Source organism: Lytechinus pictus, chromosome 7 (assembly GCF_037042905.1).
Source record: "Lytechinus pictus isolate F3 Inbred chromosome 7, Lp3.0, whole genome shotgun sequence".
Taxonomy (NCBI): domain Eukaryota; kingdom Metazoa; phylum Echinodermata; class Echinoidea; order Temnopleuroida; family Toxopneustidae; genus Lytechinus; species Lytechinus pictus.
Genome location: NC_087251.1, coordinates 37,589,072 through 37,610,622, shown reverse-complemented (window position 1 = coordinate 37,610,622; position 21,551 = coordinate 37,589,072). Strand labels below are relative to the sequence as shown.

The 21,551-nt window shown below is 35.9% G+C and overlaps 1 protein-coding gene across 4 annotated transcripts in view; it reads right to left on the bottom strand.

Annotated features, from left to right (window-relative positions):
• Nucleotides 1–3,477: 3,477 nt before the first annotated feature.
• LOC129264431 (MAP/microtubule affinity-regulating kinase 3-like) overlaps nt 3,478–21,551 on the bottom strand; it is a 36,441-nt gene continuing 18,367 nt past the window's right edge. For 3 of the 4 annotated variants that reach the window (XM_064102612.1, XM_054902310.2, XM_064102613.1), the window contains 5 exons: nt 15,316–15,521; nt 13,661–13,749; nt 11,336–11,428; nt 6,769–7,014; nt 3,478–6,316 (listed from right to left, as the gene is read on the bottom strand). In XM_064102612.1, coding sequence (XP_063958682.1) covers nt 5,977–6,316; nt 6,769–7,014; nt 11,336–11,428; nt 13,661–13,749; nt 15,316–15,521 — 974 coding nt within the window. In that variant the 3' untranslated portion in view covers nt 3,478–5,976. The remainder of the gene's footprint in view (nt 6,317–6,768; nt 7,015–11,335; nt 11,429–13,660; nt 13,750–15,315; nt 15,522–21,551) is intronic. The other variant, XM_064102614.1, reaches the window with a different exon arrangement.

The following is a 21,551-nucleotide window of genomic DNA, read 5'->3' as shown; positions in this document are numbered from 1 at the left end:
GAATCCAAACCAATGTCTAAATCTAATTCTGAATCATTTCTAAGTAGATTACTTTTCTCAATGGACTTTATCTAGCATTTATTACGCTGACTTTAATTAATTTTGCATTGCACTATAAAATTTGCTTGTTTACAATTAAATGTACAAACAAAAATAATTCTGTCGTATTAATATTTCTTTTTAAAAGAAGGTTAAAAACATTACAAAGTGTGTTTGCAACTTAAGTTCAAGCAAAATCACATTTTCCATCAAAATATAAAACAAGAATAAACAACTATGAAATAAGTACTCTGAATTGGATGTTTTTTATTCCTATGGTGGAGGTGATTGAATGAAAATGAATATATAATTCATATGATGGGTATTACAAATGTGTGACCTGCTATACCATAACATAGAGTAAACTCCAAAGAAGGTTCGACTGAGGGATTATTTTTAACCACAAATATGGTTCATGATGACATTTTTTATTCATGAAGACACACTTGAAAGGATATTTCTCCAAACTTTTCCATTTCATTTCTTTTCGTTTTCATTCAAATTCTGGTAAAATGCACAGTTTGCAATAAACCGTCTTTTAACAGTAAGATTGGTAATCAACATTTCAAACATAAGCTGATGCGCTCACAAATAATTCAGAAAAATCTAACTTGCTTGTTTCATTCCAGTACTTGTATAGACATGAATAGCTTGGTAAAGGTTTTAGGAAGAGCTTAAAAGCTCATACAATTTCCCCCCTCAATTTAAAAGGCATTTAAAAAAGATACAATTACAGCAAAAAATACCCTGAACATATGATATTAATTTGGAATAAAGTATGACTTATAAGAACTATATATTTTGGAACTGAAATGAATAAGATTTGTGAAACCATCAAGGAAGTGATGATGTATGAAAATATGTGGCAACAGGAATTATTATCTTTTGGACAATCTCAGATATATTATGGTCAATTTAGACCACAATTAACAGAATGCTCAGAAATTAGCATGTTATCTACTAATGAGCTATACTTTACAATATTTATCATCAAATTGCTTTGTAAAATGGTATCATGGATTGTCTTTATCAAATTATTTTTTTTTGGGTGCTAAAATCTATCACCTGATCAGTTATTGTTTTAGCTACTAAATAGGAAAATTTGCGAAAGAAGATTTGTTGGCCGGTCGTGGTTTCGAGACGAGGATGGTTCATCAAACAATAAACCACATGTTTTAATAAAACAAATTCTACACGTCATTTGCTTGGGTATTAGAGTTATTTCATCACAATTGTTGCCTTGAAAATAGTCCAAACATGCTTGGCTATGTCTCAGGCATCTCAGAACTATTCAAAAGGTACCTTTGTGTGTATAATTCTTACTAATGCCCTCGATAACGTGCACTATTTGTATATAATAGTCAAGTACAGCAGTGTAGTATATCAGAATGCTTCAGAAGTTAGCATGTTGTTTACTAACAAGATATAGTTTCTTACAGCAATTTGAAGAGAAAAATTGGTTAAGTAAAGCTCAGTGTAGTGAATAATGAAAAGATGTACCATTAATCAACTTATTTCAGTACCATTCTGTTGAGACATATTTCTTTTCACAGGAACAAATCGTCTGGAGAAGTATAGAGTACCGAAGTGTGAGGTCAGTTGCCATGGTGTCATGGCGGGCTGGTTCTAAACAGAGTAGCAGCTGATGGTCGTCTCTACACTCTGGCTCGTCTGAAAAATAGGTTGCAAGCGATCAAATTCCGATAGCAGCCATTTTCTCCTATGAGAAACACACGCTTTCATTCGGCGGGTTCATTTGTTTAGAACCAGGTAGGAGTATAGGTAAGTATAGGAAAAAAACACACAACTTTTAATTGTGTTTTTCAGCAGGGCAAGAGGGGGAAGAAAACCACTCCAATATGGGATACAACAGATCAATATTCTTGAATTCTGTTACTTTCTGAATGGTTTAGTAAGTCAATGTTTGATCCTTCCCTATTACAAAAGAAGTAACAATTCCCCCTCAGCACTATGAAAATGGCACTTTTTTTACAATCTGCTAGAGCAACCGGGAAGCACTTCACGAAGAAGTTGGTTAGTGATTTTCACCAACTAATTTGCTCCCAGCCAATCGCTGACTTAACTCTTCGTGAAATGCGCCCCTGTTCTTTGCTGTGAGTTTGACTTTGGTGTGGTAAGCTAGAAGACTTCTGACTGCAGCGTTATGAAGAACCAAAGCAACTGCCTGATCTTATAAAAACAGTCAAAATAAAATACATTCAAGGTGACAGCTGAAAATGAAACAATCAAAACAATATAAATAATAATAATAATCAGTAAAAAATCAATAGGACAAGAAACGAACAAATCAGGATGCCAGAAATCAGTCATTTGTTTTTCATGTAGAGTGCAACCCCTTTTTTCTCTTCTGTCTTTCATAATTATTTAGTTTATATGGTACAAGAACATATTCCACATATTTTTTCTTCTACTTACATGTTATGTACAGATACTTTTTATTAGTCGTTACTTCCTGTTTTTATGCAAAGAATTGCTTTCATTCAATGAATTGTCGCACATACTAGTAGTTAAAATGAGAGCTAGGACTCTACGCATCCCCGTGGCTTAATTCACACGTGTGTACTACAGTGCGTATGTTAGTGTTACTTCTTTGTAAGTACAACCTTTGTATCTTTCACTGCAACAAAATTTGGCCAAACACTTTATTTCTCTCAATGGAAGCAAAGAAACTAATACAATTTTGACACGATGAGTAAAACAATATGTTGTAATAAATAAATCTAGACAAGTATGAATGTGAATTACCTTTTGAAATGTATTTGTAATGATATTGACAGAAGTATGTGATGTGCTGTTCCAAAGATACAGCTATGGAAATACAAGCCAATATTGATCCAGCATGAATTCTATCTGGGTCCTGTTTGAGAAGACTTGTTATAATAACAAATGCACGATTTCTACAAGTTTACTATCAGCTAATCAAATTGAATGATTTCATTGGTTTATTGTACATTGTTGTAACAAGTTTTATGAAACAGGCCCCGCAGGCTTGACAACCCCAAGGCATCCAAGGGGGGTAAGGCAGGGGAGACTTTCATGAAGCATCTTATCATTGAATTTCACTGACTAATTTGTTATGAGCCAATCAGATGCAAGGATTTCAGTAGCTTATAACACCTGTCCTTAAAAATCACCAACTATTTGTTTCATGAAATGCTCCCCTGGTTCTGACATGGCTCGTTTCACACGCTGAAGTGTTTGGCAAACTTTGAAGCAGTTACAAACCCCTAACCTAGGTTACAGTCACATCGACAACCCGAATCCAGAACGATCAAAGCTTTCACCTTATTGTAGATGGCATGTGATTGGTCGGTTTGGAGTCCCTTGCATCAGTGTGACTGTAGCATTACTCAGTGAATAGCCATATTACACAAAGGAGGTTCAACACGCGTTCTTTCCCATTCATCCATTTTTCCCCTTCATTTGCACATGAGCTTGAAACACCGAAAAAAGATCAGGGGGGTGTTTCACAATTATGTAAGCGCGACTTACTAGTCGCACTTAAATGTCAGCTGCGTGCGGAATACAACGCATCACCACATTGGTCAGATCATGCGCATGTCGTGTATGCATCAGTCAGATTACATGTTAAATAACAAGTGCGCGTTCATGTTTCAAGCACAACTCAAAGTCTCGGTGAGCTCTTTGTGAAACACCCCCCTGGACCTTCAACACAGAGCTTAGCGACTGATTTTAGGGGTGATCTACAATTGATCACATTGACTATTGTGTATGATTGCTTGTTATAATCAGCACCACGGTCGTTTACTAAGCTCCATGTTACACAGCCCAGATAGCGCTATCAAATCATCAAGAACTTTCGTTTTTCGTAAAATATCTAACCCACATACCCTTTTCCCTATAATTCATCATTTCTGAGGGACATCAAAACTTTGTTTTGGTCACATCAACCTGATAATCATAAATATACCAACCAAAGTAGCTAAAATGTCAAAGAATTGTGTAAAAATAAACAACCTAAGAAAAAGAAAAATATTTGCAAATCAATAAGAAACTGACTTGTAATAAAGCGAGGGGACGATATAAATTAAGGGCAATACGTCAGTAGGTTATTGAAAAGGAAATACAAATGGCTTGCTACCACTCGTGAGTTAGATTGATACATGAAAAGAATTAAAATTGTGGTTCAATTTTGAAAATAGAGATGAAAAATCTGTCTTTCATGGTTAAACCTCCTTTATGCCCATGGCCGTAAACAAAGATTTAAAAATGGCATAATCTTTATACGTGTGACCTATCAAACTGTTCTATTATAAAAGAATCTTGACCTAATTAGTCTGCACAAATCCATTGGAGCTCAAAAAGAGCCGAGTATTAGGCTGAATAGACTAATATAAAAAGAATATGAGGCCCGAATTACTGGTATCTATTATTGGAAAGTAAGTGCTATAGAGCATACCATTGCCAAGTCTATCAAAATTACAAAAGTAACATACATCCACAAAGTAGCAATAAAATGTGTATTTGATGACTTTGTTATTTTTTTTCATATAACTTTTTTTTTACAACAGTTAGTAGTTTTCCTTTCGGGTGAAATACTGAATGTTATTGTGCACTATTATTGTATGACCCACGGTACTCATTATTATGCACACATTAAATCTCTGTGAGTTGAGTTTTTCCAAGTTTCAATGGCAAAACCCTATCTTTAGTTTACTCCGAATGAAACGTACTATAAATCTATAGGTAAGGTTTCATACTATTAATTACCAATATTCACATAAATTAGCTTTTCTGTTCCGCATCACTTTGCTTGAAAAAAAGACAAAAAAATAAAGTGATGCAGAAACACTCTTAGTTATAAGTCATATATCACTTGAATTACTTTTTAAAAACAATTCCATTTCCATTGATCCATTCTCCTGTACCGATGGCTACTAAATGGCACTTATAGCCAAGGTACTTCCAATCTTCCCTGGCTTGATGATCACATCATCAAACACAAGGGCTCCCTCTTTTGGCAGTTAAGACGCTCTATCCCGTTCTGGTAAAACGTAAAGCGAATAATGTTATGTGGAACCAATCAGCTGGGTCTTCGATGACAGTCTCATCGTCACGATCCGGAGCACACGCAGCAAACGGCCAATCCCGATGGTCCTTTCTGCTAGCTCTCATGACGAGCAAAGGTCTGCTTTATATGTAGCATGCAGCTACGGCGAGGCAGTGGGTTTAAATGAAGAGATGACTAAGATAACATATACTATGCACAACAGATCCTGAAAGAAGGTTGTATACCCTGCTTGCCAATTACCCACATCACACATCCTACTTGTAAAGAAAGGGACATGGTCACAGAGAATAATCAACATATGATGGCAGATTGCACCTTCCATGTTACAATATGCATGAAGATCTTATTCAACACAAAGAACAGTATCCGAGGTTGGACACCAGGTTTGACTGAGCTGCTTCAATCTTTTGATGAGTCAAAGACAAACCGCAACTCTGTCAGGTTTTAGAGAAGCAGTCTGTGAGTTGGTGAAGGTTTGAGTCATGCAGAACATCAAGGATCAGAGTGGACTTCTTACACAACATCTACTAGGTATTAGAATCAGGTGGTGACGGTGATGTGCAATCAGGTCTGTATTGCTACATTACAAACGTGCATACTAAAGAGTGCAGTTCTAGGAGCATCTTCACAGATGACAAAAAGATGCTTCAAGGATTGACGACGTCACGTGATGTGATGGTGATGTCACGATACATCAAAACGAATGCATCTCGTTCACATACAAAGCAGACGGTATGAAAGTGTGGAGGACATAGATAGTGGTAGTAGCAGCCGCTGACACGTGCTTTGCTAGGGCACGTGCCAGGCGCGGAGCTCGCTACCTAACCCAGATGGACTTGAATCTCGTCGCAGCTGTCATGTTGCTGAATGGTTCCGGCATCACTTCACAAGCACAGTTCATTGGAGATCTTTGAGGCAATGTTCTTGAAGGCCATGGAGGTGCCCGATATCCGTTTGAAGCGCACCCCGTTGAGCGAGAGGCGCGGGAGTTTGCACACCTCCATCTCCCACTGGATGAGGTTGTCTCCCCGCCCATCGCCGTGTACACAAAACAATAGATAGCGTTCGCGCTGTTCAAAGTCCACGCCGTTGGATTCCAGCACCCGGCGGATCTCGCCGATGATGGAGTCCGGCTCTTTTGAGCTTGTTGTCTTCATACTGAAGGTAAACCGCAGTGATCTTGGCTTCACGAACTCTGTAGGAGGTTGATCAACTACTAGTGACCTAAAATGACAAAATATAAATAAAAAAGTCTTATCAATACATTTTTTCATACCATACTACCAGAAATTGCTATAATACCCTGCCCTCTTCCATGTCATTGGTACAATGCAATTTCAATTGATGTATGTCTAAATGAAAATGGGAAGTAATTATTTGGGAAAAATAGCTGTCTTCATGTCTGGAATTTCTAACCTCGTCAGGGATTTCACATATTGAAGTCAAACATCAACTTCTCATGAAATGCAATTTCTTCTATTAGCAATTTGCAATTAGCAATCAGGAGTTTAAACCTGATGAAGAAAAATCCTAAAAGTGCCTCAAATTTCTTCATTGAGCAGTTAACATCCAGCATGATGCTAGTTTAATTTTTCTTTATTTATTCAAATCAACATTTTTTTTGGGTGGACTTGACCTCTTAGTAATGCATATGCGTGTACATCACTTCTACCCACCTTCTGCTAAACTTGGAAGCAAACTTGCTGAATAAGGAGATGTTATGTGGACCGCCCCTGTTCATGGTAGACGTGTCCTGGGCACTGCCCTGGGCCGCTGCGGGCCCGTTGAACATGGATCGGCGACCCGGTGCACCGTGGAAGGTAGCTCGGTTGACGGTACCTCTATGAAGATTAGTACCTTGGACCGGTGGCCCCCTCACACTGGGTGAACCACCTATTTGGTGTCTCTTGTTGGGTGCAGTACTGTAGAGGGAAGCACAAAAATGAAAACGTTTAAATTTTGATTATTTTTAGAAAGAGAATAACATTCCCTATTAAATAAATCCTCAATTAATAGAGCAACAAACAGAGAAAAAAATCTAACAAATTATGAAGGACAAAGAGAAAATGGAATCCAGAAGCAAGATAAAAATCAGAATTCTGTATAAAAGCAACATATTTGCCTGTATTCTCAAGAGGTTTCAATTGTACTTCTGTAAAAAAAAATATACTATGCAGATTTCTTGTATTATCACACATCAATGAAGCACTCTTTGCCAAAAGTGCAAATTTGTAATTCGACCTTTCTTAGTGTTCTTGATGAAGTAATTGTTAATATGTACCAAAATCCATGGTTTTGTTCCATGGTACACAATTGAAACCTTTTTTGAGAATATGGGCCATAAAGAAATCAATGTCTGAATCGAAGAAAAAAAAGAAAGAAATTGAATTTAAAACTGATTAATAATTAATTTATTGAAAAAAATCTGCTCAAAGAAGATACATGTATGAAAACATTTCATACAGACTTAAAGCATGCATGTTATATTAGGGTACTTGAAAAGGGTGATTTGCAAATCTAAATGGAGGGGGGGGGGGCGAGGAATAGTATCTTAGTTTTATCCCCATTAATTTTTTTTTTCTTACAAGGCTCAGCTACGAACGAAAAAGTGCTAAAATGGCATAGCTTAATTTCAAGGCATTCAATATAAAACAAATGGCACACAAATTGTTGACATTGTTATTGGTAGATTATATTATTTTGTTATATTTAAGTCATATATATATTATTAGAGGAGAAAGCAGAAATACAATGTTTATACGAAACACCAAATGAATCTCAATTGGACCAACATTGTGATGATACATACTGTATTAACTTTGATACCAGAAGAAGACTACTTTCACAACCACCCGACCAGAAAATTACCTGATATTTTCTGATCAGGAATTTCACATCAGGGGGGTGTTTCACAAAGATTTAAGTATGACTTAGAGTCTCACTTAAATGCTGATGCGTATATGATATGCAACGTGCAATCTTATTGATCAATACACAGTAGTGCGTGTCCTCTTGACATGATTTGACCAGTGCGGTTATGCCTTTAATACCACGCGCAACTAGACATTTAAGTGCGACTCTAAGTCATACTTGAATCTTTGTGAAACATATCCCCCAAGCAGAAAATACTTCCAAGATAGTAATTTTCAAAATTATAACAACTTTGGCATGTTTTTTTTTTAAAGGTAGCAGACGTATTTGCAGTGTTAATTAAATCAAATTATGAGAAACAAGAATTTGCATCATTTGCTCTAGGAATATAAGAATATTTTCTGATTAGGGGAATGTACGACTGTAAAAAATAATTATTGCGTTATTTTGAACTAGTTATTATAATAAACATAACAAGCAATTTCTATCTGATCCAGTGAGTGTAAAAGCACCTTAATTGTACAATACTACAAACAAACAATTACAGAATACATATATTTGATTAGAACACTGAATTGCAGAGGTAAAAGATAAAGAGTCACACATGGGCAAGCTTTAAGAGAATGAGAAAAATACCATAAATAATCATCAACACCTTGCTGTGATAATGTGATTTTCAGCAAAACCACTAAAAAATCAGGTATCTAATGGAGCATATGAATGAAGGTCAATATAGAAGCGCACTGTTAAACTAGGAAAATATACACATTTTACCTAAGAATGATTAATACACCTTTTTTAAAGTAATTCTTTATACTGTAACAAATACTAACATGATGTTAAGAGCAAATGAAAGGAGATGATGAATTCAAAAAACATAAGAACATGTGCAAAACAGACACCTTACAATTGGTCTGTGACCTGATATTAGAATAAAACGTAGTAGAATGTGATGATCATATTGAGACATGGAATATCTTAGGGTGTAATGTTTGAAATCATCATATGAATATCTATGTTAAAATCTGTGACTACGCTATCATCCTTATTAAAAAAAGGGCAAATTCAATATCTAGTCGTTATAACGTCACAGCAATCATATGATTGGCTAAAATTTGACACTAATTTGGCCTTTGCTCCAAAAAAAAAGGCTTGTAATCATCAAAAATTGTTATATTAGTATTCTTCCAGTTAATTTGAACCTCAAATAATTTCATTCACATTTTCAGAAAATGAGCAAAATGCAATTTGTTCCAAAATCGGATCGTGAACCAGTCGTAAGGTGTGCGATGGCCTTCAGAGATTACATACACCTGGGGCAAGTTGCATCTAGAGAGAAGATTAAATACAACTCTCTAGATGCATCAGGGCTCCCTGGTCAATGCTAGTAAGAAATCATTGACTTGACTAAACTTATCAAACTTTATTGTATTTCCAGAAATACTTTTGCGACCTAGTCAAATTTGTTCTCCACAAATGAAGATATCCTGCTCGTACAAAGTAACATATCAATACAGTGGTAATTGTGATCACTATGATTATTAGGAATTATGTAAAAACGAAGTAAATTTGGATGAGGTGAGAGAAGATCAAACAAATGTAGGTGGTGTTTCGAAAAGATTATCAAGTGTGATTAAAAACCCACAAATTAAATTCCCAGTTGTGTGCAGTACGAAATGCATCACCGCATCGGTCAGATCATGCACAGGAGCCGCACACTACCAGATAGTCATCAATGATCAATTATTATTTCCTCCTATTAAAGCCTCTTTATTTACTAATTTGATGTTAATCGTCCGAAGGAGAATTTGTTACGATTACAGTGGTATTTTTCTTAGACTATCATTTGATTCTTTACAATTTCTTTTCATATTTTTTTAAAAGTCACTTGTATAGTCACCAGTGACTTGTCATACAAGTTTGTATAACATGCACCGGGGACTGTTCATAAAGAGTTGACAGGGACGTTTCGATCTACACATTCACCAGTGGACTACTGATATGTAAGTACATCATAATAGTATAATAGCATTGGTACAGTCCACTGCATTTGTATATCATGAACACAAAGCAGGTTCTTATGAATTACTTGTATCAGTCCACTCATGAACTTGCAAATCAAACAATCTCAAATGCTAATGCACAAGTGCTATCTAACCTGATGGAGACTGAATCAATTTGTTATAACGCATGACTTTCATAGAGTCCAGCCATACAGGCCCATCTCAAACGGGTTAAAGCATAATCTTACTGACGACTACGCCGACAGGAATGACCCCTGCTTACTATCTGACAAATGCAGTAATGAGTTAAGTACAACTTTGAAGTGATGCAAAACTCTTTAAACAACACCACCCGGGCCACGTCTCAGAAAGAGTTACGATTGATCCACTCAATCCCAACTGTATGGAAATCCAACCATTCCATAATTTTTTCTATAGGAAATCTGCACAATCTCCTTAGTAAACAAAAAAAATCACACCGAATCTTCAAGAGAACAATGGATGTACGAATATACATCACATCTAGAAAAATTCTGAACAAAATTACATTTTGGATGTTGACGTTGCTGGCTTCCCATAGTCGCGATTGATCGGATCAATAGCAAATCTTTGTAAGACGGAGCCCCGGTGTAGTTTCTGAGGCTGCAGTCACACCGGCAAAACAACTCCAGACAAACCAAGTCTACTACGTCACACCCGATGACAAAACATTGGTCTGTTTGGAGTCTGTCCCGTTGGTGTGACTGTGGCATGAGCATGGTATTAAGACATGTGGTTTAGTCAAGTGCAGCCAAGGGTGTATAAGGGTGAGGAAAACAAACAGAAATGGGGGAAAGGAAGGACACAGGTTCTCACAATCGTATCACACAAACATCAAAACACAACAAGAAACTAAAAATAAAAAGATTCATGAAATAGACTCGGACCAGCGAAACAAAGGCCTCCCTAAAAGTCTTTAAAAATTCCTGAGATGTATTTTGGTAGCAAGTCTTCAAAATTCCCAAGATTTACTTTGGTAGATATAATTTCCTTATAAATTGACCAAATTGGAAGGAATATTGAGATATAAATACCATTTCAGGGTTTGGGGGCAGTTTAGAAAAAAAAGCGAGGTTGAGGAGTGAATTACTTTTCATCAACCCCATCAACATGATTGGATGAGAGTTAGAATTTGGGATTTTGTTTTAAAACTGGAGGGGGGGGGGGGTTATTCCAAAACATGCCCCCTTACGACGATCTAAAAAAGGGAGTACAACTAGGGTAAAAGACAGGGCCACAGAGGTTAAAGCAGGAGACATTTTTTTTTTTTTTTGAGAAGGCAGCTCTAGATGAAACCAAAGAGATTGGTTACTGGGTTGGACGGGCTCACCTGGGCCGATTACTGGGGTCGTCAATGGGCGGGAGGATTGCCCCTTTGACGGGATGACTGGACGTTGAGGAGGATTTCTGGTGTCTTGTCGACCTAGAAACGTAAAATCAATCATCACTGTAATTCAAGGCCCCAATGTTCAGAGGGCGCATCTCACTTTCAATGTCTAATTCGGAAGATAAAGTGGATAATAACAAGATAGGTCTCTCTCGGTTTACAGACACTATCAAAAATTCAGACGTGGGCAAAGTCATCAATCGCCGTTTCCTTGAAAACTGGTCATTCAGTGCATGATCAAAAGCATTGTTTTCTAATCCTGAACTATCGAAATCGTCTTACAATATATTAGCATAAAATTTTATGCCGTGCAATTGATAGAACATGGAATCAAAACTATTGGGAACCAACACTTAAAACAAATATATCCACTTCTTAATACAGGGCTTTCAGGGGTATATTGCCGAGAGACTTGCAATCAAACACAACTCAAATAATCAAGCGCAAATCAATTTTCATCCAATCAGATGTACACATCTTGGACTTGCCTTTGATTTTCTGAATTGCAACTAAGAACAATTCTCTCTGTAATAGACCCCATAGTGATTACAATATATGTACAGGTGTAGGATCCAAGGACACAAATGAGTCAGGGAAAGACAATACAGAAAATAAATAAATAAATGACTGAACTCATAGAGCGGTGGAAAATTATAACTTGGATTACAGGGTGGAATGTGATCATAGAATATAGTCGGTGTGGCTGCACTCAGAAGACCACCCTTTAAATACGGCACAGTGAACAACTTTCGTGGAGCCTTGCGTGACGTGGAGCAGCTAACGGGCTCACATTTCATAAAACTTGTCACCAATGGCAAATGCAACATTTCGATGTCAGATCTGCCCTCAGCCAATCAAATGACAGGATTTCAGCAGTGCATGACTTGCCATTGATAACAAAGTTCGTGAAACAGGGTCCACGTGAATGCTAAGCACATCTTATGGCCATTGGGATTGTCCTGAAGCCTTAGCGGTGTGTAACACAAAACTTTGTATTGAATCCTAACCTAAGAAATTCCATACAAATATTAAAAATACAGAATCTTGTGATGCAGCTGTTCCTTGCAAAACTCTTCTTTAATCATTACTTAAGATGGACAAATTCTTGTAGTATTAGTTTGGATGGTTTAAGTAAAAAGGCTAGCATAATACTTTGGAGCATTTTTCAAAATTTCAGCAGTTAGATTGGAGCAGACTATGGCTTTACAATTAAAGACAGATAAGACACTGGCTAACAAGTGAAAATAAGTTTTCTTGGCATTATGGTATGGAACTAAAGAAGATTTCTATTGCTCTGATGTATTACTAAAGATAGCGGTGTATAATCTCGTCTATGCCCTATCTAAGGCGCAATCCTAGTAATTCATTCATATTCTGTTCTTTCAAAGATAGTTAAGAGATAGTTGCATTGTGGGTATGCATTTAGGCAATCTTTTTCAAACCTCAACTTAAGATGGCACCTTTTTTAGTCAGTATCTAGCCAAAATGGATAGATTCTTGCCCAGTATTGTTGCAGTCATTACCCAATATAATGCTGATTCTTTGGCTCTGTCCATCCCATAAAAAATACAAATACAAGGGGGGTATGTTATGAAAAAAAAAAATGATTTTCACCTTTTATTACAAGCTACTGCAAATCCTTGAATTTGGGTGGCAGAGAGCAAATTAGGAAGTGAAAATCACGGACAAAAATTTTCATGAATCACTCCCCATGTTGGGTATCAACTGTGACAATTTGTTTATGTATGACATGACTTTAGGATTGGTATTGATAAACATCTATTCATGAAGAGTAGTATTCTTTATGGGTTTGATAATCCCTTCAGTGAAGGATGCCATAAAATCCTCACTGCAACCGCTTCAAGTGCGGTTTTCACAGGAAACATAACATTTTGCGAAAGGTGCAAAAGTCAAACTTTAAATTTGCAGATTTTCTCTGAATTCGTCATGACATTTAAGTCCTAAAACAAGCCTTGCGCAGTTAGTATGAATGTCGTGTGTACCATTAATAATATAAAATTTGCACCAAACAAAAAAGTACTTCGGCTGGAAATTGACCAAGCTTCTATGCACACGTTAGGCAGACTTTTGCCACATGTAACGCGACTGTTGACTTATACTTATAGTAACTTTTCACCTTCGCAAAACATTTGTGAATCCTGTGAAAACTACACTTATCATGATCATCATTTTAGTACATGAATACACTAAAACCCTACGTCCAGTGATGTCTGTTAGATAGAAAATGATTGTCTAAGGGTTCCTTACCTTTCACTGCTACCGTTGGTTCTACTTGACCCAGCGAAATCCCTCTCACCTGCAACATATGTGTTTCTCCTACTCATAGCAGCTTGAGTCTAAACAAATATAACAACAATAAAATATGTGTATTATTTCAAGCATCGCGATTGGCCAAATTGCGTCACATTACGTCAAACCCCCGTTTGGAGAAAGACCGCAGTTCAGATTGCAAACTGCGGTTTTATACCCCATTTTACGTTTGGAAATCCCAAAAATCATTTCCAAGCCCTGATCAACCCTGCTTGGCCAGGTAATCCCTGCTGTCTCAATTTCACCACCACAGGCCTGTATATGAGCGTTGAGCCAAGGACGAAATGATAAACAACAGCTGTGCTATTATGTAAGACTTCTCTGCCTGTAGTAGGACCTTCGGAATGAAATTATTGTATTCGATATTTAATCACGTTTTCAAAGGCATATTGTATTCAGAAATCCAATGTTAGTCCATTTTCAATTTCGAACGAAGAAAATCGACCTCGAAATAAGGAAAGTAAGCGAATAAAAATGACGGCATGCTTTGCAGGGACCGCGCTCAGCGCTGCGCATGCATCCCATCGTGTGTGGCCCCCTGCTGTGACTGTATATGCCGGGCTGTTGTGTTATCTTCGGACCGAGGTCAAGAAACAGGTGTTGTGATACTTAAATTGCTTGCTTGGGGGCAGTTAAGGTTTGTCGTACTTGGAGAAGAGAATTGATGAAGAGGGAAACAGGGGTATAGTGTTCTCAAATGGAGGTTTTCGTCATGACATGACATGCAACTTTTTTGTGCATCACACTGGCTTGCAAATACGTCCGCACCAAAAATAGACAATGCATGTTTAGGCAGAGTAGCATTAACATGACTGAGTACGAAGGACTCCAGTAAAAATGTACTAGAAAAACTTTTAACGACTAATGATTGTTGTGTCCATATTTCATAAAACAAATAATACACTTGCTCTGTCATATGTAAAAAGTAAATGCAATTTAGGCTTTTTTTTCTCCATTTGGTGCACACTGGGCCCACCCCTAATTGGTTCATTCAATGTGTTGCCTCTGCCCCCCCCCCCCATCTAAATAAACCTTGCATGCACAGTATTTCCACTAACACACCCAGTCCTGTGTGTTATCTATTTGTATAAAATTCGTTAGGGGGTTTCTTACGTTGCAAAAATGAATTAATGAGGATTTGTTGGATCCATGAGAAGGGCATTAATGTTACCTTTCTCATATACACTAAATGTTCAGTACATAAGTAAGAAATATGACATGGATTTGTTAGGTGGTGTAAATTGAGGTATACATACAGATTGTGTGTTTTATAATACATGCCATCAATGTTCATCATGTCGCACTATACCTTGTGGGTCAAAAAAAAATTCCTAGCAAGCACATGATGAACCAAGTGATTAATTTTAAGTACAGGAAAGAGGGGAGAATTAGGACTTGTCAGTAGAACCAAAAATGAGATGCGGTTTGTAATCATTTTGGGAAAGAAACACGGTTATCAATGCATGGTGTCGAGTACACCGTGGGTGACTGATCCCTCAGGATTTACATCGAGGAGTGACGTCAGCACAGCAAGGGCCCAACTTGTGTGCATGCGTTATGAAACCTACAGAGTGACCAATGTGCAGCGTTACCTTTGTGGGCAGTTTGCTGGCGCTCTTTGGCGTAGATTTGGGTTTTCTGTCAGGTATATCCGACTGGTTGGGATTATTGCCCGAGTTGGACTGTGAGGAGCTGCTATCTTTGGAGCCGATGGCACCGTGACTAGAGCGCCCTCTATGTGGAATGGCCATGTTCTCCTTCAGACTACTGTCAATGTGGCGTTTGTAGGAGTGCTGCCCTGTATCCAGAAGGTGAAAATGGAAAACTGTTGTTTAGTATCGTCAATCATGATGAATATAATTGATACAGTGACTTCCTTGACTTTACTGTCATGCTAATCTGCAACACACATGCCTCTTAATGGGTTCTTAGGATTAAGTGATCATTCAATAAAATAAACACCGCAGAAATGAAAGCCTTCATTCTAAACCAATCATCTGAGTGATTGTTATGAACTAGATCAGGGGTCCATTTCATAAAGGACATTAACTGTTGTAACTTTGCCATTATGGCAACTACCATGGTAACAGGACCCAACAGCCGATCATAGTCAAGGTTTCCATGGTAATTATTATAACTGCAAAGTTACCATAGTTGTAACTCTTCATGAAACATGCTCCAGAATGCCTCTCCCAAGTAATTTAGAAGATGAAATGTGTTTAGAAATCAAAGTTAACTATTCAAATATATCTGATTTATCAATCAATAATGAAGCTTCTAAAATTTGTGAATTGTTGGAGATGCCATAATTTCAATGATATTTTATATCTTCTACAGAACACACACAGAGCCACATGCTTTAATAGTGGGAATAATGAGAAGTAACATAATTGCTTTACAATGTACCAACTACCTATATAATAATTTTTATACTGTGTAAAGGGATTAAGCCACCATTACAATCAGCATGCCATTGGTCAGAATTTTAGAAGAAAAGAAAAAAGGACCTAGTTCCTTTCTGTGCTTGAGTCTTTATGGGTACAAGCACAAATAAGCATGTGAAGCATTCATCAGTCAATTTTATGCCAAAGGGAATAACTGATCATGCAATATCTCAAGATAAAAACAAAATTAATATATAATTTGAAAGAATATATTAATAAAGAACTCTATCAAACATATTAAATTTCATTTTGGTGATTGGTACACCGTAAGAACTTTTTTTCTGAAATGCAGCAAACATTTGATTCCGTAATGTTCTTAGCAATATAAAATTCCTAAAACAGTATTTGAAAGGGAAGATTTTTCTATGATAGAAATATTTATACAGCACATTGGAAGACTAAGAATGATGATAAAGAACATTAACACAAAATCTCATGGGAATTTTCAATGATAGTAAATGTTACATAAATATGTTGACTCCATGTATGCACATGTCTTCCTATGAATTATTACTATGTTACAAATCACAATTAAAAAATTGGTGAGGAAAAGTGACAAAATGGGCACTGAATGTAAGTATGTTGTGGTTTGATGGAGGACATGTTGAGAAGAAAGTTGAAGGGAAGTATTACATAAATCATCTGAATTATCAGAAAACATGCATAACATAAATAATTCTCAGCTTACTTTGAATTAATTATATTTAAATGATTATACTATTTAGCACTTTTCGTTTAGACTTTATACAAGCAAGACACAGTATAATGCATAAATGTGTTTTCTTTCACATAACCTAACTTAAAGGTAACTAATTCAAAATATAGCATGCCATGCACACACTGTTTAGTTTCAGAACCATTTCAGGTATTCTTGCACAAAAAAGGTATAATTAATTAATTTTTTTTTTTTGAAATACCTGGGTTTTTTTTCAATTTTTTTTTTGAAATACCTGTGAAAAAGCTTCTTTTTTTTCTGTTAGATCATTTAACGGATAGATGGCTTCTATTAGGTTAAATCTGAAACACACCTAGCCCTGAAATTATTCAAAGATCATCATCTCTCTGACCATAACAAGAACATATTTTCATTTTAATACAGTATTCGTAAATACATCACAATTACTCCTTTTCTTCAGGGTCAATTATCTAAATGGTTGAGAGCATCCACATGTGCAGAATGATATATAACTGTTTATTCAATGGGCATGCACACAAATTAATGTTAAACATGCAAAAGCTAGCATAGAAAAGTTTTATCATTAAAGGAGAATGAAACCCTTGAAACCAGCTGAATCCATATCAAAGAGAAAAATCAAAGAAACATTGTTGAAAGTTTGAGGAAGATTGAATGAATAATAAGAAAGTTATGAGCATTTGAATATTGAGATCACTAATGCCATGTAGATCCTCCCATTGGCAATGCGACCAAGATATGTGATGTCACACACGTACAACTCCCTCATTACTTTAGTACTTATTTCACTTATATTCTCACTTTTATAGAGTCTATCACAAGGTGAGGTGTTCTCTTTATGAGAGGACAAGTACAGAGGTTTCACAACATTATATCATTGATGAATCGTTTGTCATATGATTAGAATGAGCAAAAAGAGATGTTTTGGGGTATATTTTCAGTGTCCAAAAGGGGAGAGTTGTTCATATGTGACATCATAGATCTTGCTCGCATTGCCAATGGGAGGATCTCCATAGCATTAGTGATCTCGACATTCAAATGCTCATAACTCTTCTATTGCTAGTCCTATTTTACTCAAACTTTTGTTGATCTTATTCTTTGATTTTTCTGCTTTCACAAAAGCTAACTTGCTCCAAGAGTTTCATTCTCCTTTAAAAACATACATATATGGGCTACATCTATTGATTGTAATAAAAACATATCACACAAAGTCCTTATTGGGAAAAATAAGAAAACTGAGCAAGGTTATCTTTAAAAACAACTTTGCCAATTAACGAATACCAATGCTAATCAACAACAAATAGAACACATTAAGTAAGACAATGAGAAAATTAAATAATGCCGAGGTAAATTGTCTTGGTAGTTGGTTTACACGATGATCGAAGAAATAAAAATGGTGAACAGAATATCAAAACTGAAAGAAAAAAAAAAGTTATTTCAGAAGAAATCAAACCACCATCTGTTGTTGGTAAAATAATGGGTATTTTCATTTTGAGAATCATCTACCTTATATGAGAACAGTTCTTCATCCATAAATGCTGATGGTACTATGGGGAGCATTTCATAAACCACAGTCGGTGATTTCACAGTCTATTGTTATAAGCTACTGCAAATCCTTAAATTTGATTGGTTGAGGGCAGATTATTCAGTGAAAATCACCCACAAAACTGTTTCATGAAACACTCTCCATTTTAAGCAAACAAGCTATTGAAGTTGGAAACAAGACTAGAAGAGCTCAGGCACAATGAGACATATACATAGCGAGTATACAGACAGAGTATTCAGCGACCAATCATCATATTCATGATTTGGCTGCCCACTTGTTCTTAATGATATAATAATAATACATAAATTGTTTAAAAAGGAGATCATATATTTATGTAGTACTAGCTTCCTTTTTTTGAGCAGTTAATTCATTTTGTAATTACTGGTTGTTGAATAAATTGACATATCTCATCACTACAAAAAATTATAGAATGTTCTCCAATGTCACTTCATAGAATACATACTACTTATATTGATCTAGTTACTTTGGATATATGCATTGGAATCATGTTATGAACGAATCACAAAATATGACTGACTAGGGCTGAATCATTTTTAGACTACCCCCCCTCTCATATCTCTTGATTCAATGAATCAAATCTTTTTGCTCCTTATCATAACATTAACAAGCAACAGAATATACATCAGAAAATTACAAGAGTACATGCTAAACAGTTATCACATCCTTAAGAATGAAGGAAAGCCACAAACATAAATGAAACAAGAAAATAGTAAAGAAAATGACGTTTAAAATCATTGATTTTCATAATGCTTCAGGTAGTTATGACTGAGACGTACATAGTTCCTCATTCATTATAATGCAGTGTAATGCATTATAATTCACTATAAAACAATACTAATGTACACTTTATTATGAGCGCCTGACTATTCTCTGTGGTTTCTACTTATTATGTTTATAATCTTATTTCTGCCTTCTTGTACAAAATATTAGTGCAGTTATATTTAATGCATAGTTCTGGTATGTATTGTTTCTTGTATTACGTGTATCGCTGGGTAGCCTTCATTTACATTACAAATGATGCATGATGAATCAATAAGACATTAATAATTTCTTCGCTTGAAATTGACATCGTTACAAGTAGTATTCAATGTCCTTGAATGTGCATAGTTCCTCTCAATACTGTGAAGTATGTTACACAGCGATGTATTAAAAGCATACTGTATAAAACAAGAATTTATAGGATAAGTAGATTCTCAGTATGAAGACAGATTTAAAAAAATTCAATGATCAGAAAATTACTAGGGTAGGCATAACTACATCATCACTCCATAAAATTCTCTTACAAATAGAAAAAATTGATAAAAAGAACTGTTCAAAGGATACTAGTAATTCTGTATTATGAATAAGTCCTTGCCCCCCCCAAAAAAAATGTATCTCAAGATTGTGCAAGAGATGAAAAGATGGATATTTACTGTAAAAAAAAAGAAAAGAAATTTGTGATTCCATAACCAAAGATAAGAACAAAAATGATTACAAAAGCGAATAAGGTATACTGATAAGATTAATGAATCGAAGGGATGGGGGGGGGGGGGGGGGCTAGAAAGGACAAATTAGAAAAGAAAGTTCACCAGAGTATGGAATGCATTAAAAAAGGAACAGAAAAAAGGGGGAAAAGAGCAAAAAGAGAAAGAAGAGAGTAAGAAAAATTTGCGGAGGCATATGAAGGAATGAAGGAAAATATAAAAGGTCAAGTCGACCCCACAAAAATGTTTATTTGAAAGAATAGAAAAAAAATCAAATTAGCATAATGCTGAAATTTCATCAAAATTGGATGTAAAATAAAAAAACTATAACATTTAAAAGTTTTTCACAAAATGGTGACATGTAAATCTCAGTGACATGCAAAGGAGACAGTCGATGATGTACCTCACTCACTATTTCTTTTGTTTTTTATTGTTTGAATCATACAATATTTCACTTTTTACAGATTTGACAATAGGACCACCTTGACTGAACCATATAGTAGTAAACAATGCTAATTCCACATGTTCAGGGAGGATTAATCTTTGGTTCACTTGACAATGAGGAGAAACTTTTAATATTTCACATTTCATATAATAAAATATTAAAGAAATAGTGAGTGGATGACGTCATCAGTCTCCTCATTTGCAACCCGACCAGAATGTACATATAACTGTTTTGTGAAATTAAGCGAAACTTTAAAATGTCATAACTTTCTTATTTTACATCCGATTTTGGTGAAATTTTCAGTGTCATGCTTGTTGGATTTTTCTCTTTTAATTCAAATCAACTTTTTGTAGGGGTGGACTTGTCCTTTAAGGAGAGGGATAGAGGTAAGATACAATAGGAGGAAATATAGATTGCAGAGGGTAGGTAAAGAGCAGAAAATTCTCTCTTTTTTCACTCACCATTTGAGCTCCACACGCGTCTCAAGAAAATTTTAAATATCCTTTGCATGATAAAATGAGTTCAAGGCACTAAAAATGATGACTTTGTTACAATCTGCTGCAATGTAATCTGAAAGAGCACATTTAGGTCCAAGCTGAATAGGAGAATTACGGTCGCTGTAGGTGCTTATATGAATATGATATCCCCATGAAAAGGAAGGTGATAATATGATGCACCACACTGCTTTTCTTCAGCATTTTGTTTTGCCATTTGCCAAAGCACCTTAACCGCCAACACCTTAAATACTAGTTAATGTTAGAGCATGGCGCTGAGCATAGCAGGTGTTGCAATTTTTTTTTGCAAAAAAGGGGTCTGGTTTTGCCCCTTTTCTATAGAAAAATGTCAAGGGATGGGGCATATCCTGCACCCAGTTAGTGTCACACTTTAGTATTACATTCAAAAGCACATGCCTCAGTTGGAATAATATGTAAATAAGATGAGATTGCGGTAAGCATGTTAGTTTTCATTCTTCTTTTTTTTTAATCTCAAAGGAAAGAGCAGCAGGAGTTGAGATGACATGGAGCCATAGATGGAGCTATATTTACCCTCACAGCAAATTTGTGAAACCATGCAGCAAAATTGTACAAATCTAGTCATGATAAGAACTAAGCATGAATGTATCTTGTAACTTTGACTCTTAAACTCAACAATAAATGCTCTTTCTTTTTTATTCTATTTTGAATTTCGTGAAGCATGCTAGACAAAGACAGCTGT